Below are 26,960 nucleotides of genomic sequence, written 5' to 3' on the forward strand. Positions count from 1 at the left end.
ATGGGTGAGCGAAAAATCAAGGGACAAAGTGGACAACAAGGATATTTAAATTCGATATGCCGTTAATAAAAGGCAATATTAAAAAAAATCCAGTATACACTGTCAAACTTGAGGGACTAATTAAATTTAAAATTTAATCAAAATCGTATATATAAAACCAAAGATGATAAAAAATTAAAAAGAATAATGAAAATCGCATGTAGACCCACAAAAAATTAACGATGGATCCTTAATTAATAACAATAGTTGTATTGAAAAAACAAAGTTTGTTCTTTTAGTCCTGAGGTAGGTGTCTATTTGGTTTCTGAAGTTTCAAAATGAACACTTTTGGTTCCTGAGGTTTGAGATAGGTGTTTAATTGGTCACTGAAGTTTCAAATTGAACACTTTTGATTTGAGGTAGGGGTCTAATTGGTCCATGTTTCAAAATGAACACTTTTGATCATTGAGGTTTAAAGTAGGTGTCAACTTGGTCTCTGAAGTTTTAAAATGAACACTTTTGATCCCTGAAGTTTGAGAAATAGTTTTAAATGGTATTTCTTTTTACTGTTAATTAACTAATATTAAAATGACGTGATAAATTGCAATTAAATTGTTTATTATAGTTGCTGATGTGACAAATTATATTAATTAAATAATATATGTGTAGGTGATGGTGCTTTCTCCTTCCTCTCTTCATCTTTTCCTCTCTCTTTCTCTTACTCTTTTGCGGCGACCACCACGTCTTTGCCGCCACCGTCCGCCATTCATACCGGTCATATGTCATTTAATTAATATAATTTGTCACATCAGCAGCTACAATAAACAATTTAATTGCAATTTGCCACGTCGTTATAATATTAGTTAATTAACAGTAAAAAAAATCAGGGACTATTTAGAACTATTTCTCAAATGACTTGTTTATTTTAAAACTTCAGGGACCATACTTCAAACCTCAAGGACTAAAAGTGTTCATTTTGAAATTTGAGGGACCAATTAGACACCTACCTCAAATCTCAGAGACCAAAAATGTTCATTTTGAAACTTCAGGACCAACTAGACACTTAATTCAAACTCAGGGACCAAAAATGTATTTTACCCTAATAAATATTAATTTAAAATTATATATATATAAAATGTAGAAAATAATTTCAGAAAAACGAAAACCAAATACACACAATTTATTCTCATATAAATTAAAGACATTTCTATGTAAATACAACAAATACGCATCAATACATACAAACCACAGACATATACAACCAAAGGAACCTAAGAAACCAACCACAACTCTCATCAAAGATCATCAAGATCTTTGATAAATTTTATTGACCAATCATTTACTGAGCTAATTAAAGTTTGATGGGGTTCGAAAAACAGCTTCTGAATCACCACGAAAAATACTTGCCTGCATACCGATCTAACTTCTAACGTGTATTTTTGAGCTGTGTGGCTCAAAAGTTTAATAGGATGATCTACGTACTCATGATTAATTGGTACTTAGGCAAGCATATTGTTCGAATCACCAACACTCGTAGAATTTGATGTCAAATCGAAGTCGGAAATAGACCTGTCCTTCCAAGGCATCAGTGAAGATGGTAGCGATGCCGCGGTGCATGAAGAAGTCTCCAGTACCGCCAATGACCGAAATGTCTCTGGCCATCAGCTGGGCCAAGTCCGCTCCGACCAAGCTGATGGTGCCTTGATAGGCAGTAGAGTTGAGATTGAATGTGAAGCCGAACCATGCGCTGAAGGCGCTTTTGTCGTCGTAAATGTAAAGCCCTTGAGCGCGTCCTACGAGTTCGGAATAGAGATTGTTGTCCGAAGTGATGGGGTCGTCAAAAACAACTACGTCTCCAAAGTGAAATTGGGGAGTAGCCAAAGTGGTCAAGTTTGCGCCTTGTGGGGCTGCAACTATGGCCGAAGTGGCATTCTGTGCGTTGCTTCCATTGAATCTGAAGTCATGAAAGTAAAGAAGTAACTGTTTGCAAGGCTGAGGTTTTTGTTGGGCTGAGGAGGAAGAAGAAGAAGCAAACAAGAACAAGAAAGCTATTGGAATTATAAAAATAGTGCAACTTTTTGTTGAGGAAGCCATATTGAAAACACACTTCAAAAAGGGATATTTTTGGTTTTTTCTAATGAGGTAGAATTAATTGGTTCCCTCTTTCTTTGCATGGCTTTATATAGAAGGAATGGGAATGGCACTGTTCACCAGAGTTGTAAATTTGTCGTAACTTATTAATAGGATGCTATTTATTCTCGTACTTTCTGGGACGTTTTTCATTTCCTAATGATTTTGTTATTTTCTAGCAAATACTTTTTATTATCAAATATTATATTCTTTGTAATTGTACGGACTATTCACTCTACGTCATTCTTTATCTATCAAATTAAGCGTTTGAGTTAAGTGGTAATTTAATATGGTATCATAACACGAAATCACATGTTATCAAACTTTGTTAATATATCATTTTCTTTCCAATAGATAAACTTAAGCTTCACTGTTTTCGAATTTTGTGATCCAAACAATAGAAATTTTGAAAATGTAAATATATTACTTAAACTCATTTTATGTTTGTTAAAATTAAAACATGTAAAATGTAATATATTCCAAATTATAAAAAATGATAATAAACTAATTAATATAAATTTAGATTAAACTAAAATTTAGTTTGTAATTACTACTGGTTTACAAATATATTACTAACTAAATACACATTGAATGAATAATTGATCAGCTCACCCTAAATAACTCTTCACCAAAGATATTGAAGATATATATCAATTACCGTTGAGCTGCACTCGCTTTGATAGCTAAAGCTCGATTTAGAAGTCCTACAAACCCTCTCACCCAATTTAAAGTCCTCATTACATTATTATAACCCTAAACTATTTTATTCACCTAATTCATGTGTGTGAGGATTGCGGGTAGTTTGGGAAAAAAAAAATAATAATAATTGGTAGTTTGTAATATTCTGAAAAATAAGATGATTTTTATGAATAATTGAATGCTAAAATTGTACGAACTTCATTAAAAAAATGTTGAAAGCAGGACGATGATGATTCTAGACAAGTGTCTTGTTTATTTTATTTTTATTTGTATACTCCATAGAACCTAATTAATTCGCTATATATATACCACCAAATGGTAAGTTTGTACTAAAATCGTAAGTTTGAAGCCTATTTTATTTGATTCAATTTGGAATTTTAACATTATTTCATCATCACATCCATTTCAGTAATGAGATTAAGAAAGTTGAGGATGATGACAATCCTGCACCATTTCAATTTTGTGTTTCTCATCTAAAATTGGGTACCTCCTACGTGTTACTATAATAAAATTGACAAACTAAAAGAATTTAATGCATTTAAGACGAGAGAGAAAATAAAATAAATAACTGTTAATCATTTTTATTATTTTATGGGGTAGGTATGAAGATACCTACTCATCGATAAGCATCTAAGTTTTATCCTACCATTATTAATAGGTTGATTTTCAAAAACTAAGACTTTGTTGTTCTTGTATTTCATTAAAATTAATCCAATAATAATGAATAATGGATGGAATTAATTGTGTGAGTAGTTCGTAATGAAATAAATTTAGTTTTAATCCTCATATAGGTCATAAATATGAACATATACAAAGAAATAACCTATTGTTTTAATTACCTAACCTATTATAATATAATTCAAAATATATATATTTCGTCGAGATAATATTTATGAAAGTCAATCCCGAATGATGGTGGGTGGTAGGAGAATCGATCAACGAAGTCAAAAGTCTCACATTTAGCGGAAGGTATCTTGTGATAGATTAGGTTAATAATGTTAGTCATGTCATAAACACTAAAGCTAAGTGCTCTACTAAGGAAGAATTGGGCAACATATAATTTTCTAGAAGAATTGAAATAATGATAATTGTTACACTTATATTTATCTATTTATTTTAGCATAATACATGTGAGATATCTATCGTGTTAAGCTAATATTTTCAATATATAAGGTAATCATATAGAATTGCAAATGTAATTGATTGCAAATGGATTAGTAAAAAAAATGCTAAAAGAAAACAGTAAAAGAAAAAAAGCAAAAAAAAAAAAAAATATATATATATATATATATATATAAAATAAATGCAAAAACACCAAAAGGGAGGGACATTTTTAACTCTTAAAAAAAGTTCACATGCTTCAATCTCAAGCCTAATCTAACTATAATTAGAGAATAAAATAGGACAGGTAAAAATATACTATATGCAAATTTTTAAAAGTTAATTAAATACTCATCATATATGAATCTCTCTTTTTTTTTTCAATTGAAACTCATATATGATTCTTTAATTTAGAAACACGAGAGAAAAATAAACTAAATAGATACATAAGCATTGATAACCAGCTATATCTTTGACTAATTATTTTTTACCCATTAAAATAATACATTTAACTAAATTTCAAAATATAATAGACAGAGTCAAAGCGAGCATAGTTTAACGGTAATTGACATATTTCTCTAACCAAGAGGTTGTGAGTTCGATCTCCACTTTCACATGTTTCATAAATTGCACTCATAAACTTTCAAACGTAAAAATTAAGTCCTCGAACTTTAATAAGGGAAAAAGAATTGCACCCTAAACTTTCAATTTTAAAAAATTAAACTCTTAATTTAAAAAAAAAATTTATTTTTATTCTCTTTTCTTTTTTCTACTCTCTCTTCTTGGATTTTCCTCACTACTATCTCTCCAAGAGAACTCGTGGTTTCTCCTTCGTCCTTCCTTACCTTCCCAATTCCCCCAACAAATTCTCCAAGATCCAAATTCCAGCATGCCGTTAACCAAAATTCTCTCACCATCGTCACCATGCATGGCCCCCCAGAACATGGGTTACATAAACTTTTTTTTTCTTGTATTGAGAGAATCAATCAAGAGGAGCTAGGGTTTACGCTCTCTTCGATTGAGAAACTGAGGGCTTTTTCAAAACGGAGGAACTAAGGCTTACGCTCTCTTGCTGTCGTCGTTGAGGGATAGGTGGTGAAGGCTGATAGAGATGGCAGAGACAAAAAGAAGAAACCAACCAATTTTCTAGAGAGAGGAAGCAGAGAAAGTAAAAATAAATTTTATTTTTTCATTTATGAGATAATTTTGTTTCATTTTTTAAAATTGAAATTGATGGGTTCAATTTTTACAACTGAAAGTTCGAGGGTGTAATTGCAATAAGTATGATACTTTATGCAATTTACCGTAAAATTTTTATACAATTTTGATAATGTTTCTAAAAAATGAAAAATAATAAATATAAATAGTTGTCAAATATATGAGTTTCTTAAATAAAATCGAAAATGAAAAAAATTAAACAAGAAGTTTAGCAAACGGGTCCTAAGTAACTACCTTAAAGTTTATCTTTGAAGGTTAAAAATTATTTTAACTAATATTTAACCTATGAATTAGGAGTTAGATTCATATTCAAAATTTATCTTAAATCTGTTAAATTTTATTTTTATGTCATTTAATACCTTTTTTTTATTATAACATGCGGGTTGAAGTTCCTTTTATTGAAAGTAGATACCTTAATTAGTTTAGTTAGATTCTGCTATTTAATAGTTTTCTTTTAATATTTTAGGGGTTGATCTTTTTATTGTACCCAAGAATGTTTTTTTTATCCTTTTTAAAAAAATTTATATGTGAGACATAATTAGCTCTTATTATTCATTTAATATGTTTCCTATTTATGGTTATTGATTATATTTTTACTAATCATTATTTACGTGAAATTATCTATAAAAATTTATATTTTTTTTAATCTTTATATCTTTTAAAGTGTCTAATGTATAGAATCCGAGTAAGCTTGAAAATCCATTATTTACATTATGAATAGTACATAGAAAGTGTTGCATGAATTTACAAGCGAATAAAATATATATACATACTACTAAAGAATTACGAAGCTTTCATAAATAAAAATTATACTTATTTTATTAAAATTACCTGTTCCACCCTCACGGATCATTTTGAATTGGCTTTTTTTTACTTTTATATTTATATGTATTAAATATATATGATCAAGAACAACTAAAATTTATAAAATCAAAGCGAGCATAGCTCAACCATACTCGACACATATCACCAATCAATAAGTTGTGAGTTTCTCCCTCCGTCTCCACATATTTTCCTTTGAAAAAAAAAACTAAATTTATAAAACTATACCATTTACTAACCTAACTTAAAAAAAAAAAAAAGGATTGGGATGCATAAATGGGCTGGATAAAAATCATATTAGAAAGGCCCATTTATATTTAGTACTCTGCTGTATTTTCCTTGTAACAAATATATATGTCTAACTATTTTCTCCTTACACTAGTTTCTCTCATTTGGCCTATATACTTCTTTTTAACTATTTTTTTTTAATAAAGAATATAACATTATAAATGTTAAGGTAAAAGATTCAATCTTCCCTAACAGTCAAATATATTTTAACTGGAGGTGTATCTCAATTACCGTTGAGCTATGCTCGCTTTGACTATAGTAATTATATTTTTAATCTTTGGTACTTTTAAAAGTTTTATGCATTGTCGTATCTTTATGATTAAAGCTTACTTCTTAAACAACCTTATTATTAGTAAAGAATAACAAAAATTAGACATAACCTATAGTTGCACTAAAATAGTTTCTCTCTAATACCTTGTTTAATTATTTTTTCTATCTATGCTGTACATTTAAATACTCAATAAAATCAAACAAGTATATGCATTTTGGTTTGGAAGAATCTTTAGCTTAAAAAAATGAGACTGACTTCATATTTCTCCTAAGTTTGAGTGTTCTGTCCACTCAATAAAGTGCAAGAAAAGATCCATAATGAATTATATAATAATCCCAATTAACTTAATTTACATGAAAAAGTTTGCCTTTTTTTCCTCGTTAAATTATGAGGCCATTTTCACATATATAATAATTATAAGTAAATTATTAAAACATGTAAAATAATTAGGTAATGTTTATAAAGTAACATAAAAAGTTGTTATTTTGATCGTTATAAAAAATGTATTCAAACTCTTTTTAAGCCTTTACTCTGGGATGAATTAACATCTGTAAGATCAACCTTCAACACACTTCTCAATAATTTAGAGTAAAAACATCAAAGACTAAGAAAAAAACTTTTATTTGACCAATCATTTACGTATGGTCGACCATTCATCAATGTCCAAAACGAAAAACAAAGTTGATATGTCAACCAAATCAAGAGTCACCAACACTCGTAGAACTTGATGTCAACTCGGAGTCGAAAATAGACTTCTCCTTCAAAAGCATCAGTCATGATGGTAGCGACACCGCGGTGCATGAAAAAGTCACCGGTGCCACCAACAACGGAAATGTCTCTGGTCTTGACCAAGATGGGGTCAGCTCCCATGAAGTTGATGGTGCCTTTATGGGCCGTAGAGTTGAACGAGAACGAGAAGCCTAGCCATGCAGTGTAGGTGTTCTTAGTGTCGTAAATGTAAAGCCCTTGAGCCCGACCGACGGGGTTCGAGTGGAGATTATCGTCCAAAGTGATGGGATCGTCAAACACAACTATGTTTCCAAAGTGAAATTGGGGTGCCAAAATGGTTAAGTTTGAACCTTGTGGAGCTGCAACTATGGCTGAAGTGGCATTGCCTGCATTCTTCCCGTTGTAGAGAATGTCATGAAAGTAAAGAACTAACTCTTTACAAGGCTGAGGTTTTTGTCTCTTTCCCCGAGGGAAGGCTGAGGAAGAAGAAGAGAAGAAGAAGAAGAAAGCTAGAAGAATAATGCATTCTTTTGCAAATGAAGCCATTACAGCACTCTCCAATCAGCTGTGTGTGTGATTGGTTCAAAAGGGATCTTTTAGAAAGATTTCCACTGAAGTTGAGTGAATTTTGCTGGGTGCTTTCATCACTTTATATAGGCAACATAAAACAAGGTAGCGAAGAAATGAGAGAAGTCAATTGTCCAAACAATACTTAGATATTGATCTGTAGTATCTATCTCTCACGAACTACCACTAAATTTTAGTAATGGTCAAGTATTATTGTTTTTAATTATTTCTTATCTTTAAATTAAAAATATTATATAATACAATTGAAATTAAATTTTAATTTTTATATTTGAAAATATTATATATATATAAAAAAGTTAGGATGTAAAAGATGAAAGGAGTTTGCTTATTGGACTTTTCTTCTTGATTGGAGCTTTTGGGAGATCACTCACACCTACTTCTCTCTACTTGTCATCACTTCCATGATTTTAACTTCAAAAGGGTATTTTATTTATTTATTTATTTACTTTGTTCTGTTTCTTTTAGAGCTCAAGCAATTAAGCCTTGACTTTAAGTAGAGCATTTGGGGTGCATTTGGCTCTTGGATTCAATGTTTTATAAGTTTGATCATGAGTGCTTTTAAAATTTTTTCAGTACTAGTTAGAAATTTTGATTAGTGTCGAAAAAGGATGTTTTACGTAAAGTTTTAAATTAATGTTGATGTTGATAGAAATGTCGATGTCTCAATTTTATGGAAATGTTGATGGAAATATCCATAAAATATGGATGCGATGGATGTTTCTGGAAAAGTTATAAAAATAATAAATAAGAATTTATTCTTTCTACATAAGTTAAATAAATACTATTATTAGTGATATTTTGTTCGATATTTTTTCAATATTATAGAAATATCGATTTATCTATCATAATGAGCCGATCAAATCCACATGCCTCACCTCCCCTTCCTCTCATATTTTTGTTAATGATGAATAAACCACTAATAGATTAGATAAATTTAATTCATATATTACTGATGGATTATTTATCATGATATATGAAATTATGTTGCTTTATGCCATCTCTTGGCTTTATATATCTTTCTTTTTTTTTTTTTACGTTGAAAATAATTTCAAAAAATATTGCCCTGTTGTTTTCTCTCGACTTTTTTTTTTTTTTTATCTCACTTGATAATTTCAAAAGTAGCCGCATCAACTTGACATGGTAAATTTATTTGATAAATTAATGTTTTGGTTTTTGGACCATTTCTCCAATCAGCGCTGTTTTTACCCCTCTTTATTTTATCTAATTAACCTATTCTCATGTTGTATTGTGTCAAGTCATTACTATTCGTTAGTACAATTAAATTAATGTATCATATCAATATTTAATAACCGTTTTAATCAACTGAATACTTAATAGAATTAAAATTAAAAATTTAAGAACTAAATAGAGTCCATCAAAATTTAAAAATTAGACTAAATGTGTAGTTTGAGTCAAGGTTTTAAATGTCGATGTCGATGAAAATGTTGAGGTCTCAATTTCATGGAAATATCGATAAAATGTCGATATTGATGGATATTTCTGTAAAAGTTAGAAAAATTAAAAAAAAATCGTAAAAAATATTTAAATGAACAAATTAACATTTTTCTATTTCTAAATTAGTTAAAAATAATTAATCTTAATATTATGTATATATTAGTGACATTTTGTTGATATTTTTTAATATTTTGTCAATTTTCTTGTATAATGATGAAAATATCGATTTACCCTTCATATCGATGTCGAACCCATGAAAACATCGATATGTCGATGAAAATATTGACGTATCGACGGATATTTAAAACCATGGTTCGAGACTAATAAATAATTGGAGCTGGAATATTGCATTTTTATGAGTAAAACACCAGGCAAAGATCCCTACATGTTGGTGTGTGAGCCATTCAACATTTTGACTAGTTTTTTGTTTTACTTTAATTAGTTAATTATTATTAATACACGGACTGCTAGAGGCTTTCTAGCTAAACAATCCATTCAATTATTCAAAAAGTCCGCCCTATTTAAAAAGTCAACAAAGAAAAATAGAATTACATATATAGTTCAAACACCCATGAATTCAAGAATGACAAATAAGAAACAAAAATAGTTACCAAATACAGAAACACGAACGTTACAAAACGAGTCATAAATTATTCTATTTGTTAGAGTTTTATTTATTTATTTTAAATAGAAAAGATTGAATTATTAATCATAATTGGAAGATTGGTGAGAGGTAGGTAAATTAGGGTTTTGTTTTCCAATTGGTGGGTGTGGTGGCCAAACTGTGTTTGTCCAAATTATAATGGTAGGTAAGGAGTTGGCTTTCAATCTATCTTTTTTTTTTTTTTTTAACCATTTTCAAAACCTTTGTTTAATTGCCTCTTCTGTTTTCCAATTTCCCATCACTCAATTATATTTTATAGCTCAAAGACTTTTAGTTCTAACTTTTTGTTAAAGAATTATACGTTTAACATTTTTCTCCATACCAAATTAAGAAAGTATAAGTACAAAGTATTTTTTATAAACCCAGTTTAAAAAGAATCACTAAAACTAAAATCAAATGGAACCTAGTTTTAAACTAAAATAACACATTTTAATTAAAAAAAAAATATAAGTTAGCTCTTATATTATTTTAGTCTTTTCTTTTTAACCATTTGGTCTATATATATATATATATATATATATTTTAAATATAACGATTAAGTTTCCACCATTGAAAAAGTGAGAGGAGTGAGTTTGATTATTTTAAAAATATTTTATTTTATTTAAAATGGTTCAAGTATTTGGAGAAATTTCTAAAGAACTTTGGACTATATTAGCCAAACATCATCATCATGGATTAATTGAGCGGGTTTAATTGGTTACAAGGTAACTAATTTCACTATTCTAAAGGTGGATTTAGATATGATTTTTTGGAATGGTGAAAATTATTCTAAAGAAATAAAAGTCCCCTTTAAATTTTATGGCATGTAGTTGAATATTCTAAATACAATTTTTTTTTTATTTTAATTTCAACAAATATTTGAACCTCTAACCTTTTGGTAGATAATATATGCGTTAACTAGTTTAGTTAGGTTTTGGATGCAATATTAATTCATGTTCTTTTTTATTTAAAATTCACTACCGTTAAAAACATCTCACATCCCACTTAAAAGTCATTTCAAACTTTTTTAAATTAAGAAATGTAGGTGCTTTTTAAGTTAAGAGCTTTTTTTTTTTTTTAAATAAAACCATTCAAATTGGGGATCAAGATGCATGCATGTGCTTTCTCCTAATCAATGTGTTACGTTTTGTTACCTTTAGACAAGTTTGAAAATTGTTAAAAGTCTTCATTATAATGAATGAAAATGAAAAATAGTCTAAGTGGGTGGGTGAAATATGAGCTCTCAATGCCTCATTTTCTTCCTTTTGGTAGGTCAAAAAGAGAAAGGAAAGGATTCTTTGATAATAATTTAATCCATTGCTTGAGATTTCAACCTTGATATTGATGTGATTCAAGTCGGTAAATATATCATATTGTTATTTTCTAAAAACAAAAACAAAATATGGTTAGAAATGTATTGAAATTTTTCAAATTAATGAATTAAATTTTAATTAATTATTTGCTTAATTGATTTTTTGATCGTGTAGATTTAATCATCAAGCAATTTTAATATAACTAAAAGAAATTATTTCTTCACATCCAAAGATTTTGGCCCAAATAAAATTTGACTTGATTTCTCAAAATAAGCACGCGGAATAGGTTTCTCTAACCCATTTATTTTCTTTCTTGTTTGTACTCACCCTCGTTCTCACTTCATGTCTCGTCTTCACTCATTCTCGCTCTTGTTGTTATGTAGCTTATTTTTGATCTCAAAGGTTAGAACAATTTATTTTGAGAAATGAAATCAAATTTTATTTGGGCTTAAATTTTTGGGTCAGTTAGTAAAAATAAAAAAATAAAAGAAAAAAACCTTAAAAGAAATGATATAATTGAAAAAAATTAAAATATTCTATATATTTTTTAAATATATTAAAGATCGAATTATAAAAATGCTCATAGGTGAATTAAAGATCGAATTATAAAAATATTCTCGCTCTTTATATTTCGTTTTCATTTATTCCTTTTACAATGTTTATTTCAAAATATATCACATCTGAACTAAATTATACTCAAAAAAGATAATTGATAATTATATACAAATAGTTAGCTTTAAAAATATCGAGGAAAGCATGCATAAATATAAGATATTGATTTTTTTTTCTCTAAAAAAAATTGGTTTTTCAAAAGATTCATCCGATTGGTTCTCTAACATCAAAAACTACTTTTTCACACAATATGATCTAAATAAGTTTTAAATAATTTCTTTTATTATAACAAAAAAAAAGGGTTGAGGAATTCAAATTTATAATCCCTTAATTAAAAATAGATGCTAATTATCGTGAAATAAGTTGAACATGTTTTAAATAGTTGAAAATGATATTAACATTTTTTAATATTATATTAGTTCATGAAAAAATCATAAATCTCATAGGTGGATGCAAATTATCTCAGATATGTCTTGAAATAATTTAGTTAATAACTATATTAAGAAAATGATGTCTATATATTTGTTGGGGCTTGGATTTGACTTAGAAATGGTTGGTACGTAGGTCCCACAACACCGTTCTCTTTCCATCCCTTTGGCCACGTTTTTAAAAAAAATGCTCGACTAAAATAATTTTTTTTTAAATTTGTATCAATTTAGTCTCTATCATTCAAAATGGTAGTAAGATTAAGGTTTGAAATATCGATGTCGATGTCGATGGAAATGTAGAGGTCTCGCTTTTATGGATATGTCGATATCGACTGATATTTGGGGAAGAATCACGAAAATTGTGGATATTGATGCAAATTTTTTGAATTAGTAAATAAGACTTTAATTGTAGATAATCAACCTATAATTGATAATTTTTTACCATCATATCTAAATATATAAGTAATATACTTATGGAAATGTCGTTGCGATGAAAACGTCAGAACAAAATCATGTATACACACATGAAAATTATTTGAATTTGTAAATTAAAGTTCAATGTTGCTTGATTATGTTGTACTGATATTTTCTAATGCAATTTAGTCTTTAGTTACATAATTGAACAAGATATATTAAATATCGATATATACACACATAAATGATGAAATACTCATAGAAAATAATAAATAAAATTTGAGTGAATTAGAAAATGTATTTAGAAGTTAGGTAAATTTGATTGGAAAATTGGATGAATATTTAAAAATTGTGTAGATTTTAAATTTGAAAAGAAAAGTGGATTTAATAATAGAAATTTTAAAAAGAAGTAAAAAGTTTAGAAAAATGAAAAAGTAAAAAGTAAGAAACGAAAAAGGAAAGTAAAAACGAAAAAGTAAAAAGTAAAAGAAAACGAAAAAAAGGAAAAAGTAAATAGTAAAAGAAAATAAAAAATAAACCGAGAAAGTAAAAAGGAAAAAAAAACAAAAAACAAAAAGAAAAAACATCAACAAGGTGGAAAAAACATCAATATGTCGACTTAGATTAAGATTTAATAAGATTTATTATATAGGTAGTAAAATTATGAGTGGTTAAATAGTCAAAATGGTTATATAATAAGAACCAACAATTAATATTGATGAGATTTTTTAGGGTAGGGATTAAATTTATTATAAATTTTAAACTATAGAGCCTAATTTATTTTGTACTTTCTTAAAGTACGGGTCAAAAGCTTTTTTTTTTTTTTTTTTCATTTTCTTGAATGACTTGTGGAATAGTTAAATAAGAAGATGGCGTCCAAAAATTGGGTAACAAAATAATGAGAGATACTTTGAAAAAAATGTCGAACCCTCTTAAATTAAAATTAAAATTTTAGGGTTCGTTTAGTAACGTTCTCGATTCTTATTTATGTTTGTCTTTTCCTCATTTTCAATAAAGAAAAATAGAATTGCATAACCCAGCACCTATAAATTCGAAAACAAACAATATTTTTATTTATATTTTGAAATAATTTGGAAATAGAAAAAAAAAAACTGTTTCTAAAAATTCTATAGAATTTTGAAAATGTTTATGGAATTTTAAAAATGTTTGTGTAAAAATGAAAAACAAGAAACATGAATAGCTATACAATATATAGATTTTTTAATAAAATTAGAAACAAGAAGTAAGAAACGAAAACGTTACCGAACGAACCTTTAATAATTTAAAATCCTCGTCTCTTGAAACTAATCAGGCGAAGCCTCTCCAAGGACTTGGAGGACAAAACTATGAACACGATACAGTGTGCAGATCGCTCGACACACCGGTTCCCAAAAAACAAAGGAAAAAAGAGTCTGGTTATATTTGGCAAATATTATTTGCAGTTCAAGTAACACAACAATCATATATCAGAGTTGATACCAAAAAGTAGAAAGTTGAGAAATGTAAAACTATGATCCACAAAGATGCTCCTCTTCTTCTCCTATGTGCTACTCAAGAATGTGTAATGTAATGTCCAGTTTTTATTCCACCGGTGAATTCTAACAGCAGCAAGAAGCAAAACTATGCTGATTCTGATTCTCCCTCAGCAGAATATGAAGCCAAATTCACCGGTAAACCGGAGCGATATTGCTGCACCACCAAAACCGATGCTGCAATCGGGAAGTTTGGTGAAGTCAACAGGTTCCCAACTGGACCGAGCTCCGGACAGTCGCTTCTGTTTAAGCCAGAGCTTGCTTTGAGATACGGTGTTCGGCCGATGAGATACAGATTGCAGTTTTTCAACTCCTGCACTGCATCCATTGCTTCTGCAGCACTTTTTATGGTTTTCTCTTCATATGTGATGGAATCACTCTTGCCCACATTTTGCTTGAATTCAGCAAGAAACTCCTCGTCCTGAGAGTCCTGAGAAACGGTCTTCGCAGAAGATTTCCCGAGGGTATCAGCACTGACTATCTCCCCAACAGGCTCAGACTCAACAAAGAAACGTATTACCATCAATCTAATGCCAGGGTGCTCGGCCATGCGAACTCCATAAGAAAGCGCTTCGCGATCATCTCCACCACCAAAGAATAGAACCGTGATGAAAAACGAAACATTGCTCGATGAAACATGGGTTGTTCCACCCAAACCACGATCAACCAATATTCCAACCGAACATGGAGCATGCTCGAGAACATTCTGATTAACGATGCGGATGCTGCTTCGAGTAGTCTCTAGTGAACCATCCACCCTCTGGTGCTTGTGGAACGGAAGAATTATGATTGCAGTTCTTTTCCTTTCAGCAGTAGCGCAGATGTCTTCGTGTATGTCAGACATCGAAGAGATGGCTGTCATCGGTCGGATGAATACTCTGCTCAGTTGTTGGTAAGCTTCAAACGCGACGATAACATGGTTGGAATCTGACCTCTGGCCCTTGTTCCAGAAAGGCAAACCATTTTTCCTCGCCTTATGTACCATTAGAATGGCTGAGGACCTCTCAGACAGCTCCATGAGATGCATTGCATATACACAAAGTTCTTCACCTTTCTCAGTCCCTCTCGAGGCCTCCAGCAGATTTATAATTGATGGAATGTTTCTTGCACTATGGAAACAGGTCAAAATCCTGAGCTGTGTGTTCTTGTTTTTCCGTTCGATTTTCCTGTGCTTATAATCGCCTAATTTGGCGCTCCTCGCTGGCTTGTATACAGCAACGACAAGAGGAGTGGTGATGAAAGTAGTAAAAAGAGCCATTAGAATCATAATTGCAAAGGTCTGATCATTCAAAACCTGCAGAATCATACAAACATGCAAATCAGATCTCCAAGAAAAGGAAAAAGAACCGTATAAAGTGAGAGCCTTATAAGCTACTTTACCTTTCTGTCTTTTCCAATATTGAGAACAATAAGCTCCACCAAACCTTTGGTGTTCATTAGAAATCCTAACGCGAGAGCCTCACGCGCAGGTATTTTACAAAGAACCGACACGATAAAAGTGCCAACGATTTTTCCAAAACAGGCAGTAACTATGACTAAAACTAGAAGACCCCAGGACTGTGCTCCTTGAATTGTGGCTACATTGGTCTTCAATCCACTTGACACAAAGTAAAGAGGTAGGAAAAGACCAGAAACAAGATCCTCTATTTTCTCTACCAAAGCACCTACTAATGGTCGATCCTTTGGAACTAATACTCCTACAACAAAAGCTCCAAACATAGCATGAATCCCAATAAAATCCGTGCAAAATCCAGCGGCTAGGACGATAGCTAATGTGGCGCATATGTAGATTTCACTTACTTGCTCCCCTTGAAAACATTGCTTGGTAATCCATTTGAAAACTGGGGATAAAATGACAATAGCTGCAACGACAAAGGCGCAGCCAGATAAAAGGACCCAAACCGCAGTTAGGGGAGATTTATCAGAGCCAGATAATGCGATGGCAAGAGCAAGGAGAATCCAGGCAGCTACGTCGTTCACTGCTGCAGCAGACATGGCCAGCCTACCGACGTCAGTGGTTAGAAGTTTAAGCTCGGCAAGAATACGAGCTAAGACAGGAAATGCCGTTATTGAAAGTGCAACACCCATGAATATGAGAAACGCAGAAGCATTTACACCTTTGGAAATGGTTCCTCGGAGGACAAATGATGATCCAATTCCTAATACAAATGGAAGGCATATTCCAGTAATGGCAATGCCAAGGGCCTTCTTTCCGGTACGACGTATTGACTGTAGATCTAACTCAAGACCCACAAGAAAGAGAAAGAATAACAATCCAATATTTGCTATAGTATCTAACAGTGTTATACTATTTGGTGGAAATATCGTATGAAGAAAGTTTGTGTTACGTCCAAGAGCAGATGGACCAAGTAGTATTCCTCCCTGCAAATTTAGCAATAAGAGATAACTCAGAAGGGTGTTCTCTAGCACTTAAAATAAAGCAGCATCTCAATTCCTAGCGGTTTTAAATTCAAGAGCTAGTTGCATTCCCCTCAAAGAACCAAAATAACAATATGAAAACTTTATCAAACTTGTGTATGCAACAGTCTATTACTACAAACAGATGTAAACTAAAAGTATTCTAATCCAACATGATCAGTTTTAGCATCAAAAGAACAAAGAGACTTACAATAATTTCTCCAATCACTCGTGGCTGCTTTAACGGCCTGAGAAGAAAAGCAAGCCCGCGAGTAAGTACGACTACCAAACATATTTGCAGAATGACAAGAGGGAGAGCAAAATCAAGAGGATGATCGCCCTGGAAAATGCCGTTCGATGTTGCTTTCATTGGAGATGGACATTTAGTCACTGCTGTAGTATTCGACGAAGCCATTCTGTCACCCGAAAATTTTACAGAGAGCAGCTTACTTAAATTTCAGTTCCTGTTCAAAAATAGACTTCCTTCTCAGGGTGAAATTCTTCTACAAAACGAGGACCTAGAACTATAAAAAGACCAGAATCAAATAAAGGAACTTTCAACATATGTTTTGACCAGAAACTGAAATTCCCCAGTTGAGATCTTGCAACCTTGTATGCACTCTCCACTGTATTGACAATATAGCCGATCTAATTACTTTATACTAAAGGAAAACGTCACCCACCAAACTGCAGCTTATATAAGAATTAAAGCAGAACCGCACAAAATGAATAAGTTAAGGAAAGAAAAGTTTGCTTTTTATCAGGCGCTGGTATTGAAGGAATAAAATAAACTTTGGCTTTTTCATGTGGGGTCATCAGTTCAGACCATAAAATTTCTGGGGAAGGAGAACGGCGGGGGAAAGCGAAGGAATCACTGTTTAAAGTACAAATATATATATATATATATATATATATATATATTCTCTACAATTTCAGACGTCAATTCTCAAGTTTCGTTAGTAGTAAACTTTAGAAAGAAAGGGAAAGAAAGGTATTCTAAAGAATCAAAATCTTGTGCAGAAATCGCATATATTCCAAACCAAAATTCCGATCATGCAAAACGAAGTCATATAACCGCACAAATGAGGAAAAAAACAGAACAAAATCCAGAAACAAACATCAGGAACCCCATAAACAAAAAAAAATCCCAAAATTGACAGAAAGAACCGTTTGCAAACAAACCGAACCAAATCGAAAGGGGGGAACACAAGAAGCAGAGAAGAGAATCAAAATAGATCACTCACCACTCACCAGCAGTAGAATGCCCAGAACAGAGTAATGATCTTAAACGAAACATCCGGGGCTGAAAATCGAAACGAAACCCATAATGCAACACAAGAAAAGGGATTCGAAAAGTGGAAAATTAGCCCATTAGCTATCTGGGGTTGTTGCTGTTAACTTCGTAGTACTGGATTGGGGCAGTAAAAGCAAAAACAGAACAGGGGATTAATGGGAGAAGTGTGTCAATGCATTTACAAGTGGCGGCCTTTACGGCGGTCGAAATTGCATCCCCAGTTTCTCCGGCTGCGTTTCTGCGCCTCGCTGACCTTGGAATGGAAAATAACAATAAACTACGAATGTGGGCGACGTGGGACCTGATCCTATGAGGAAAACATCTCCACTGGCGTTTGAGTTTTGGAGACAAAAGTATCGGCGCGTTTGTATGCTCTCCAAATTCAGTTTTTTGTTTGTACACTACAATTCAATGAATAAACTAAAATTTTGGTATTATTTGGTAAGTCAAAAAAATTTAACTTTTTGTCAAATAATTTATTGAATTTTAAAAAAATGTCTTATAACTTTCAATTTATAAATTCTTGATTTCGAAGGGAAATTAGAAAAGAAAATTTGGTAGGCAGTATTATTTTAATTTGTAGCAACTCATGAAATATTATAATGTTATGTAGTTTTATAATTGACAAATTTTAATATTCATTAACAGTGATGGTATAATTGAAAAATTCTGAAACATAAATAATTAAATTGAAGCTTTTTTAATATCAGGGGATTTAATTAAAAAACTAATCTAGTATTAGGGATCACTCTTAAAAAAAGAAGTTCTATAAATAAAATTACTTGATACTTTAGTATTTGAATTTTTAGCTTTAGTTTATTTTTGTCCTTGTACTTTCGAAATCCGTGTATCTTTAAAAAGTTATCATTTTATTTCTTGTTTTTAAAATTTTAATACAAATTCTACATATAATGGAAATCATTTAATATAAAGTAATGGAAAATATATTGATGGTAGTATTGTGTTAAAATTATGATAGAAAATGTGATTAAAAATAAAATTAAGAAAACAAAATGGTAACTCTTTTAGAATACAGAAACCAAAATAAATCAAAACTATGAAAAGATCAAAAATATTATTTTAACTCTAAAAAAAACTACAAACACACTTTTGCTCTAAAATTCACTTTTTAAAATAATCACTTATTAATGATGATCTAAAAAAAATAATTTGGATGTTGTTCAAAGTGCTTAAATTAAATATAAAACTAACACCCACAAAAACGCCACTTTCAAAAGAATCGAAGGGGAACCACACAAAATAAATAAGCTAAAAGGAAAAAGAAAAAGTTTTGTAGCTCGGGAAACTCTAAAGATCCCAAATTAAAAATGACTTGTGAATTGATTTTGAGATAAAAATCTCATAAATATTAATACGATATCAAATCTCAAAAGTTCAAACGAACATCCAGTTCAAAAATAAGATCCGATTAAGATTGTTAACCCAAGAGAGGCACTATCTAAAGGGTCACATCGAAAATGAACTACTCCTCTCATTATCAATTGGTATTAAGATGTAATCTCATAGATATTAATAATTTGGTAATAAAGGTACAAGTGAGCAAGTTTTGGTCCGATCGTTTAAAATTTTGCAAAAAAGGATCAAATAGACATGTTTTTTAAAGTACGAAGACTCCAAAATGGAATTGAAAGTAACGGTACGAAGAAGAATAAGATGGGTTGAAGCAAAAGCGAGTGGGGAAATGGAAGGAAACAATAGATAATAAAATTAAAGGCAGAAAAGAATTAATGATGAGTCGCAAATGTAAAAACAAAAGAAACCCAATATGATAAGTAGAGAATAAAGAAAAGGAAATGGAATAAGATCACTGACCGAAGAGAAGAGTCGAAGCACAATGAATATCAATTCATGATGGAAATGAAATGCAAGAGAATGAACAAGTAAATAAATATGGAACAGTTTACTCAAAATAAATAAATAAGAAAATAATAATAATAAATAAATAAATAAATATGAAAGAGGCACAGAATTCAACTGCAACTGGATTCGAAGTCGCATTCCCACTTGCGAGGGGGTGGGATCCATGTAAAAAGAAAAATAATGAATTGTCAATTTTTTAATAGTGGTGAAGATGAGTCGTAACAAGCTAAATATTTTTCTAATAAAAAATAACTGGAACCTATTTTAAAAATTTAGAGATTGAAAGTGCAAATAGGTACTTCTCCTAAATTTATATTTTTTTATAAAATATAAAGACCAAAGTGACATATAGATGAGAACTCAGCGACCAAATAGGTACTTCTCCTAAATTTATATTTTTTTTTCGTACATCCAAAATTTTTTTTGTTTTTAAATTCTTGGGATTTTTCAATTCCGTAATCAAGCTATTTAAATCGTGATAGGCTACTTAAACTTTAGGTTTGCCATAAAGCTACCTCTTAAGCACCGTATTAGTATTCTCTCAAAAGCGTCTTCTTTTGTATTATAGTTCTAAACTAGATTTTTATTGTTTATAATGATAAATTTTAAATTTTTAAAAAATATATTTTTATGTCAATAGGAACATAATTTAATATATATGACATTTTTATTATCTTTAAAAAAAGTCGTCGGTCTGAATTCTCACCACTCCCATCCATCATTTACGTAGAATTCATCTCGAGATTATTCAATCTTTAGCACATTTAGTATTATAATTTTTTTAATCTACTTATTATGAATAAGATAGTAACAAATTGTAATTTTGATAACAAACCATGAAAAGAAAATTGACAATATGTTAATCTAAACATAGGAATAAAAAAAATCACAAGATGTTATTAATTTACAATTTCTTGATTATTTGATGTCATATTAAAATCTTGTATCTTTCGTCTATATTACTCTACATATATTATATTATAATAATAAGATAGCTACAAATCTTGACAAGGTAATCAGAACTAATGATTTACTATAATTATTATAATCAAAATCATGTAAAAATTTATATGCACAACAAACTTTAAAAAGAATTGACAATATAAATCGCCACCCATTGAAATTTTTCTTAATTGATATATAAGCTAATCATCTATGTTAATGAATGATATAATCAAATAATTTATTAGTTCTAAAAAGTTACTATATTTACAATTATTTTTTAAAATCATATATTTACAATTACTTTTTAAAAAATATGTATAATACACAACGAAGCTACCCATTAGATTTTCCTATAATAATATATAATTGATCCAATGGTCATTGCAGGCAAACGAACTAGTCTAAGTCAACAGGCAATTTTAACCCTTAACTTTTTATAAGTACACTTAGAATTATTGCATATAATAAAAGAACGACTTTTTAAACATTAAAATAGAGCGTGTAGAACAAATTGATTGAATATATTAAGTGAAACCGTTAGAATGATAAAAATAGTAAATTTAAATAATGTCACGTGTCTTCCTTTGAGCCTCCGAATTCAAAAGTCAAAGAATACAGATAAAACTCCCAACAAATTGAATTGAATATTCAAGACTCTAGAAGACTTAAAAACTTTGAGGATCTTAACACTTTGGAGACATCTGAAGCGTACAAGACTGCAAGACATTGATTGACTCAATCCAAAAAGGTCGACGAGTGTGAAAAGACCACTAAAAGAGATCGACAAGTCCAGAAGACCAATCCAAAAAGGTTGACAAGTTCGAAAGATTGATCCAAAGATGTCGATACAAGTTCGGAAGACCACTCTAAAGAGGTAATTGACAAGCCAAAATGTTGATCCAAAGAAAGAGATCAGTAAGCTAAGAGGTCGATTCAAAGAAAGAGATCAACAGAAAGATCGCTCTAAATTAAAGATCAACTAGTCAAAGAGGAGATCAAAGAGATGGACAAGTCAATTGGTTGATCCAAAAAATCAACAAATCACAAGACCTCACTAGAAATGTAATGCTCAAATGAAGGAACAAGGGTTTGAGGAGTAAAATATTAAAAATTGCATTTACTGCCTAAACTTAATATAAAATCAATTTCAATTCCACGAATTAAATTTCTTTCAGCACAATCAACTATAGGTCAGTGGTTGCCAAAGCGATCATAGTTCAGCCGATAATTGATATACATCTTCAATCAAGATGGTGTGAGTTTGATTCCTTACAAATTTGATTATACAAATTTTTTTTGAACCATTTTTCAAAACTGGTGTAAGATGAAGATGGTTAAATTCATGTACAAAGAAAGAGACCATTAATAATGGATAGTTCCAACAAAGAAAAGGGTAAAAGTAAACGCTTATTTAGTGGTGGTGGACATTTTAAGATTGTTCAAGGAATTGGGACAAGTCTTGTGTCATAATTAATTACTTGTAAAACTCTCTTAACCTCAAATACGTACCATTGCTTTTATCACAAAATAATAACCTAATTAATTTATGTCTTTTCTTTTTACTAAGACCATTTATGGGGAAATGAATTTCAAGGAAAATCTCCAATAACTTGAACCAAATTCAAAGCTTGTGTATTATTTTTCTATTTTGCCCTTTAATTTTGAATTTTTTATCTATTACTTTGATGACAATCTTGGCATTTCTCTCTCTCGAAAATTATACCACTCATTCACATTCCTCCATCTCTTTCTACTACTCTTTTTCTCTAAACGGTACACAACTTTTTCTCAAAATTAACTTCAATTTTTCAATTCTTTTCATCCCACCCATTCACATTCTCCCATCTCTCCACTTTCTTTTTTAATGAATGGTTAATTATTTTCATTATTTAATATGACAAAAGGTTAAAATATAAATAGTTTATCTTGAAAAAAATGAACCAAATAGTTGAAATATATAAAGTTTTATGGGGTAATTTCTATAAATTAATTTTACAAAATTATAAGTTATTTAAAATTTTAATGGATAGGAAAATTTCACAAGATTAGTAACTACTTTGTCTTTCCCTTACTCTCCACATTTTCTTCACCAAAACTCAAACTTCTATTACTCTCATGGATATTTTTCTCTTTTAGTCAACGTCGTTAAAAAATCAATAAAAAAGTGAATTGCGAGATTACGTTAATTTTGTATTTTCAAATATTCTGTTTTGCAATAACCTTTTTTTATTAATAATTTTACAACTCCAAACATTAATTCATTTAAAAATTTATTAATCAAGTAAATCAACAAAATACATCCAAGTAACTTTTTTTAAAAAAACTTTTATGCAAAATTTAGATACTACAAAATAAAAGTAACAATAAAGTTTATAAATCCAAATAGAATTTAAATAAATAAAAAAAATCTCACTTGAGACATAAATTTGATCAAGCTAAATTTCAAAGTTTTTAAGAATTAACAAACTCATAATTTAAATAACCAAACTTAAATACGAAATATAGAAAGAAAAAAGAAAAGAAAAAGAAGACTATACAAACTCACCTAATAATCTAAACAATACTTCTTCTATTCCCTCTTTTTTTGAAGTTTACAATTCTCCACTCAAATTTATAGCTAATCAAATATAATAATAATCTATCAGAAACCCATTTTAAATATATATTATATATATATGCTCTAAATTAATTATTCATCGTCCTCAATCGTCCCCCCTCGTGCTCCTGCTCCTCCTCCGGGTGGCGATTCATGGCGACCTCGAAACTGATGCACCACCAGCACCGACGCCGACGTGGGAAACTCCGGCGACGCCAGGAACCCGCCGATCGGGCCCAACTCCGGGCACTCCAAGTTGTTCAAGTTCAGACTATTTACCAGTTCCACCTCCGGCATCTGCCCAACCAAAATCAGATTGCATTTGCTGAACTCCTTCATCGCTTCAATGCCGTCGGCCCCTTTGCTCATTTCTATCTCTTCGTACTCTACAGACGATAACTCTCGCTCGTCGGCCGCAGATTCGGCGGAATTGGGGGCGAATTCTTTGTTCTCGTTGATGTCGACGGCGACGAATTCGGGGGCGGGACCGGCGGTGGGTTTGAATCGGACAACCTTCAGTCTGATACCGGGATGCTCCGACATTCTTTTCCCGAAGGCCAGAGCCTCGCGGTCGTCCGGGCCGCCGAAGAAGAAGACGGTGACGGCGGAGGAGACGTTGCTGGCACAGACGTGGGAACCGCCGCCGAGTCCCCTGTTTACCAGAATCGCAACAGAGCACGGCGCTTGTTCCAGAACTTTCCGGTTGACCCACCGGTAATCGGTCCTCGTCGTCTCCAGAGATCCGTCGATTCTCTGATGCTTGTGGAACGGAAGAATTATAATGGCCGCCCTCTTCCTCTCCGCGCTGCTGCAGATATCATCGTGCATGTTGGACAGAGCAGAAATCGCCGTCATCGGCCGGATTGAGACCCGGCTGAGTTGCCGGAATGCTTCGAAAGCGACGACGATCCGATTGGAGTCCGACCGCCCTTTATTCCAGAAGGGAACGCCGTTTCTTCTTGCTTTGTGGACCATAAGAATGGCGGAGGATCTCTCTGTTAGCTCCATCAGATGCAGAGCATAAACACAGAGCCCCTCTTTCTTTTCGATTCCCCGAGAGGCTTCGATGAGGTTGATTGTCGCCGGAATGTTGTCGACGGAGTGGAAACAGGCTAGAATCCGGAGCTGGGAATTGGGATCTTCTCTAGAAAGAGTTCTGTGAGTGTAGTTAGATCTGCTCAGTTTTTTCGCCGGCTTGTAAACCGATATAACAATTGGGGTAGTGATGAATGTTGTGAAAATTGCCATTAGAACCATAATCGCGAATGTTTGATCATTCAAAACCTTCCTGTCTTTGCCGATGTTGAGGACGATTAATTCCACCAAGCCTTTGGTGTTCATCAAAAATCCCAAAGCGAGCGATTCCTCCATCGACATTTTGCAGAGAAGGGAAACAGAGAGAGTTCCGATGATTTTCCCGAAACAGGCTGTGAAAATGACGAGAACGAGAAGACCCCACGATTGAGCTCCTTGAATCGTTGCTACGTTTGTTTTCAATCCGCTCGAAACGAAGTACAGAGGCAGGAAGAGGCCGGAGACGAGATCTTCGACTTTCTCGACGAGAGCTCCGGCGAATGGGCCTTCTTTGGGGACGAGAACTCCGACCACAAAAGCGCCGAACAGAGCATGGATTCCGATCAAATCCGTGACGAACCCGGCCGCCAAAACGATGGACAACGTGGCGCAAATGTACAACTCCTTGACCGGTTCCCCCTCGGAGCACCGCTGCGACATCCACCGGAACGCCGGCGGGACAGTGAAGATGCAAAACAGAACAAAACCGGAGCCGGAGAGGAAAACCCAGAGGGAAACGAGCGGGGAGTTGCCAGTCCCGGAGAGTGCAATGGCAATCGCCAGAAGAATCCAGGCCGCCACGTCGTTAACAGCGGCGGCAGACATCGCCATCCGGCCGACATCCGTCGTCAAAAGCTTCAACTCCGCCAAAATTCGCGCCAAAACAGGAAACGCAGTGATGGAAAGAGCCACACCCATGAAAACAAGAAACGCCCCTTCATTAACGCCTTTGGATATCGTCGCTCGGAGGACAAAGGAAGTGCCAATGCCGAGGAGAAAAGGGAGGGTAATCCCCGCGAAGGCAATGCTCATCGCCCGTTTTCCGGTGCGGCGGATGGACTTGGGATCCAACTCCAATCCGACGAGAAACAGGAAAAACAGGAGACCCAGATTGGCCAATGTGTCCAAAACGGTGAGGCTCTTCGGCGGGAAGATTGCATGTAAGTAATCCTTGTTCCGGCCAAGCGCGGACGGGCCCAGCAAAATCCCCCCCTGCAATCGCCATCAACAAACCAGACATTACAACATTGTCAAATTACATACGGAAAAAAAAAAGCTCGGAACAGAGAATCGGATTTTTGAACATACGATGATCTCGGCGATGACACGAGGCTGGCGAATCGGGCGGAGAATGAAAGCGAGGAGGCGAGTGAGAAGAACGACGAGACAAATCTGGAGGATTGCGAGAGGGAGGGCGAAATCGAGGGGGTTATCGCCTTGAAACACGCCGTTGGAAGTGGCCTTCATCGGCGCCGGACAAGCACCGATCACCGTCGCATTTGTCGCCACCGTTGCCATTGGTGTATTGGGATCAAATCTCTGTGTGTGAAAAAAATCGCAATACAAGCTTTGTAATCTCTAATCTTCCTAATCTGTGTCTCTGTCTGTGAAACTTTTTCGCCAAATTCACCGATTTTAATGGCTTGAGAGTGGTTTATAAGTGGTTAAATTTCTTGTTCCGCTAGCTGCTACGAATCCTAACCAGAGAAAGAGAGAGAAGCACAACAGCGTTTGTATTTTTTTCTTTCTTTTTTAATCTTTTTTATCTTTTTTTCCCCAACCAACATAAAGCAGTAATTACTTGCTTATCCATTGCCGTTTCAAATTTTTTCCTTATCGCTGGAAATTAGTGCTTTATAATTAACCTAAGTAGTTTATTCAACCTTATAAATATGCCCTTATCTAATTATCTAAACAATTCAAATTGTATTAGGAGTATGACTCCTACTCGTCTAAGATAATGTATTAATCTTAGGTTTTATCCCGTAAATAAAAGGAAAAGACTCGTAACTAAAGGACACTACAAAATTTTAGTTTTTGCTTTATTTCATATAAATGCAATTCTGAGTGGCTGTGACTAGCACATTAATATTTATATTTTATAGTTTCGATACATCATTATTAACATATAGCGGTGTAATTTTGATAATGGTCAAATTTGTGCATTAACAACTACTTCAAACTGTCCTAACAATGTTGTACTAAAAAAAACTGTCCTAACAAATTTTTAACCTTTCAATCGAGATATTAAAAATCTATTCCAGTCGAGATATTAAACATCAATATCTCCACATGTCCCTAGCTTCGACATCAATGACATTTCCATTATATTGCAAAAAATCAAATATTTAAAAATCAACAAATTTGAATTAATATGGACATAATATTAATGATAAGAATTTTTAACCTATTTAAAAAGGTGAAAAGTTTATTTGTGAATTTAAATATTTTATATGATTTGTTTTTCAGAAATATCATTGAAACAAATATTTCCATCGACATATAAAAGAAATTTAGGCCTCAACATTTT

At 32.3% G+C, this 26,960-nt stretch overlaps 4 protein-coding genes across 7 annotated transcripts; all 4 read right to left on the bottom strand.

The window, feature by feature from the left end:
* Nucleotides 1–824: 824 nt before the first annotated feature.
* On the bottom strand, nucleotides 825–2,178 carry LOC111008441 (disease resistance response protein 206-like). Its single transcript, XM_022281153.2, has one exon. It carries the CDS (start codon nucleotides 2,071–2,073, stop codon nucleotides 1,501–1,503), a length of 573 nt encoding a protein of 190 aa, XP_022136845.1. The 5' UTR covers nucleotides 2,074–2,178; the 3' UTR covers nucleotides 825–1,500.
* A 4,930-nt stretch (nucleotides 2,179–7,108) lies between these two features.
* Nucleotides 7,109–7,868, bottom strand: LOC111008411 (disease resistance response protein 206). The gene has a single exon (XM_022281109.2). The coding sequence runs from the start codon at nucleotides 7,781–7,783 to the stop codon at nucleotides 7,214–7,216; it is 570 nt and encodes a 189-aa protein (XP_022136801.1). The 5' UTR covers nucleotides 7,784–7,868; the 3' UTR covers nucleotides 7,109–7,213.
* Nucleotides 7,869–14,088: 6,220 nt separating this feature from the next.
* On the bottom strand, nucleotides 14,089–18,294 carry LOC111008369 (cation/H(+) antiporter 18). Of its 4 annotated transcripts, none has more exons than XM_022281044.2 (4): nucleotides 17,892–18,294; nucleotides 16,852–17,104; nucleotides 15,603–16,604; nucleotides 14,089–15,516 (listed from the first exon to the last, which is right to left on the bottom strand). In XM_022281044.2, exons 2-4 carry the CDS (start codon nucleotides 17,053–17,055, stop codon nucleotides 14,311–14,313), a joined length of 2,412 nt encoding a protein of 803 aa, XP_022136736.2. In that variant the 5' UTR covers nucleotides 17,056–17,104; nucleotides 17,892–18,294; the 3' UTR covers nucleotides 14,089–14,310. The 4 variants fall into 4 exon arrangements, with proteins under 4 accessions (XP_022136736.2, XP_022136735.2, XP_022136738.2 ...); XM_022281043.2 differs by having other exon boundaries at nucleotides 17,885–18,294; XM_022281046.2 differs by lacking the exon at nucleotides 17,892–18,294 and adding an exon at nucleotides 17,215–17,282.
* Nucleotides 18,295–23,306: 5,012 nt separating this feature from the next.
* LOC148208448 (cation/H(+) antiporter 18-like) lies at nucleotides 23,307–26,218 on the bottom strand. Its single transcript, XM_088117574.1, has 2 exons — nucleotides 25,739–26,218; nucleotides 23,307–25,642 (listed from the first exon to the last, which is right to left on the bottom strand). Exons 1-2 carry the CDS (start codon nucleotides 25,946–25,948, stop codon nucleotides 23,450–23,452), a joined length of 2,403 nt encoding a protein of 800 aa, XP_087973700.1. The 5' UTR covers nucleotides 25,949–26,218; the 3' UTR covers nucleotides 23,307–23,449.
* Nucleotides 26,219–26,960: the final 742 nt, after the last annotated feature.

This window comes from Momordica charantia (assembly GCF_013281855.1).
Source record: "Momordica charantia cultivar OHB3-1 chromosome 10 unlocalized genomic scaffold, Mcharantia_2.0 BLBB01000010.1, whole genome shotgun sequence".
Taxonomy (NCBI): domain Eukaryota; kingdom Viridiplantae; phylum Streptophyta; class Magnoliopsida; order Cucurbitales; family Cucurbitaceae; genus Momordica; species Momordica charantia.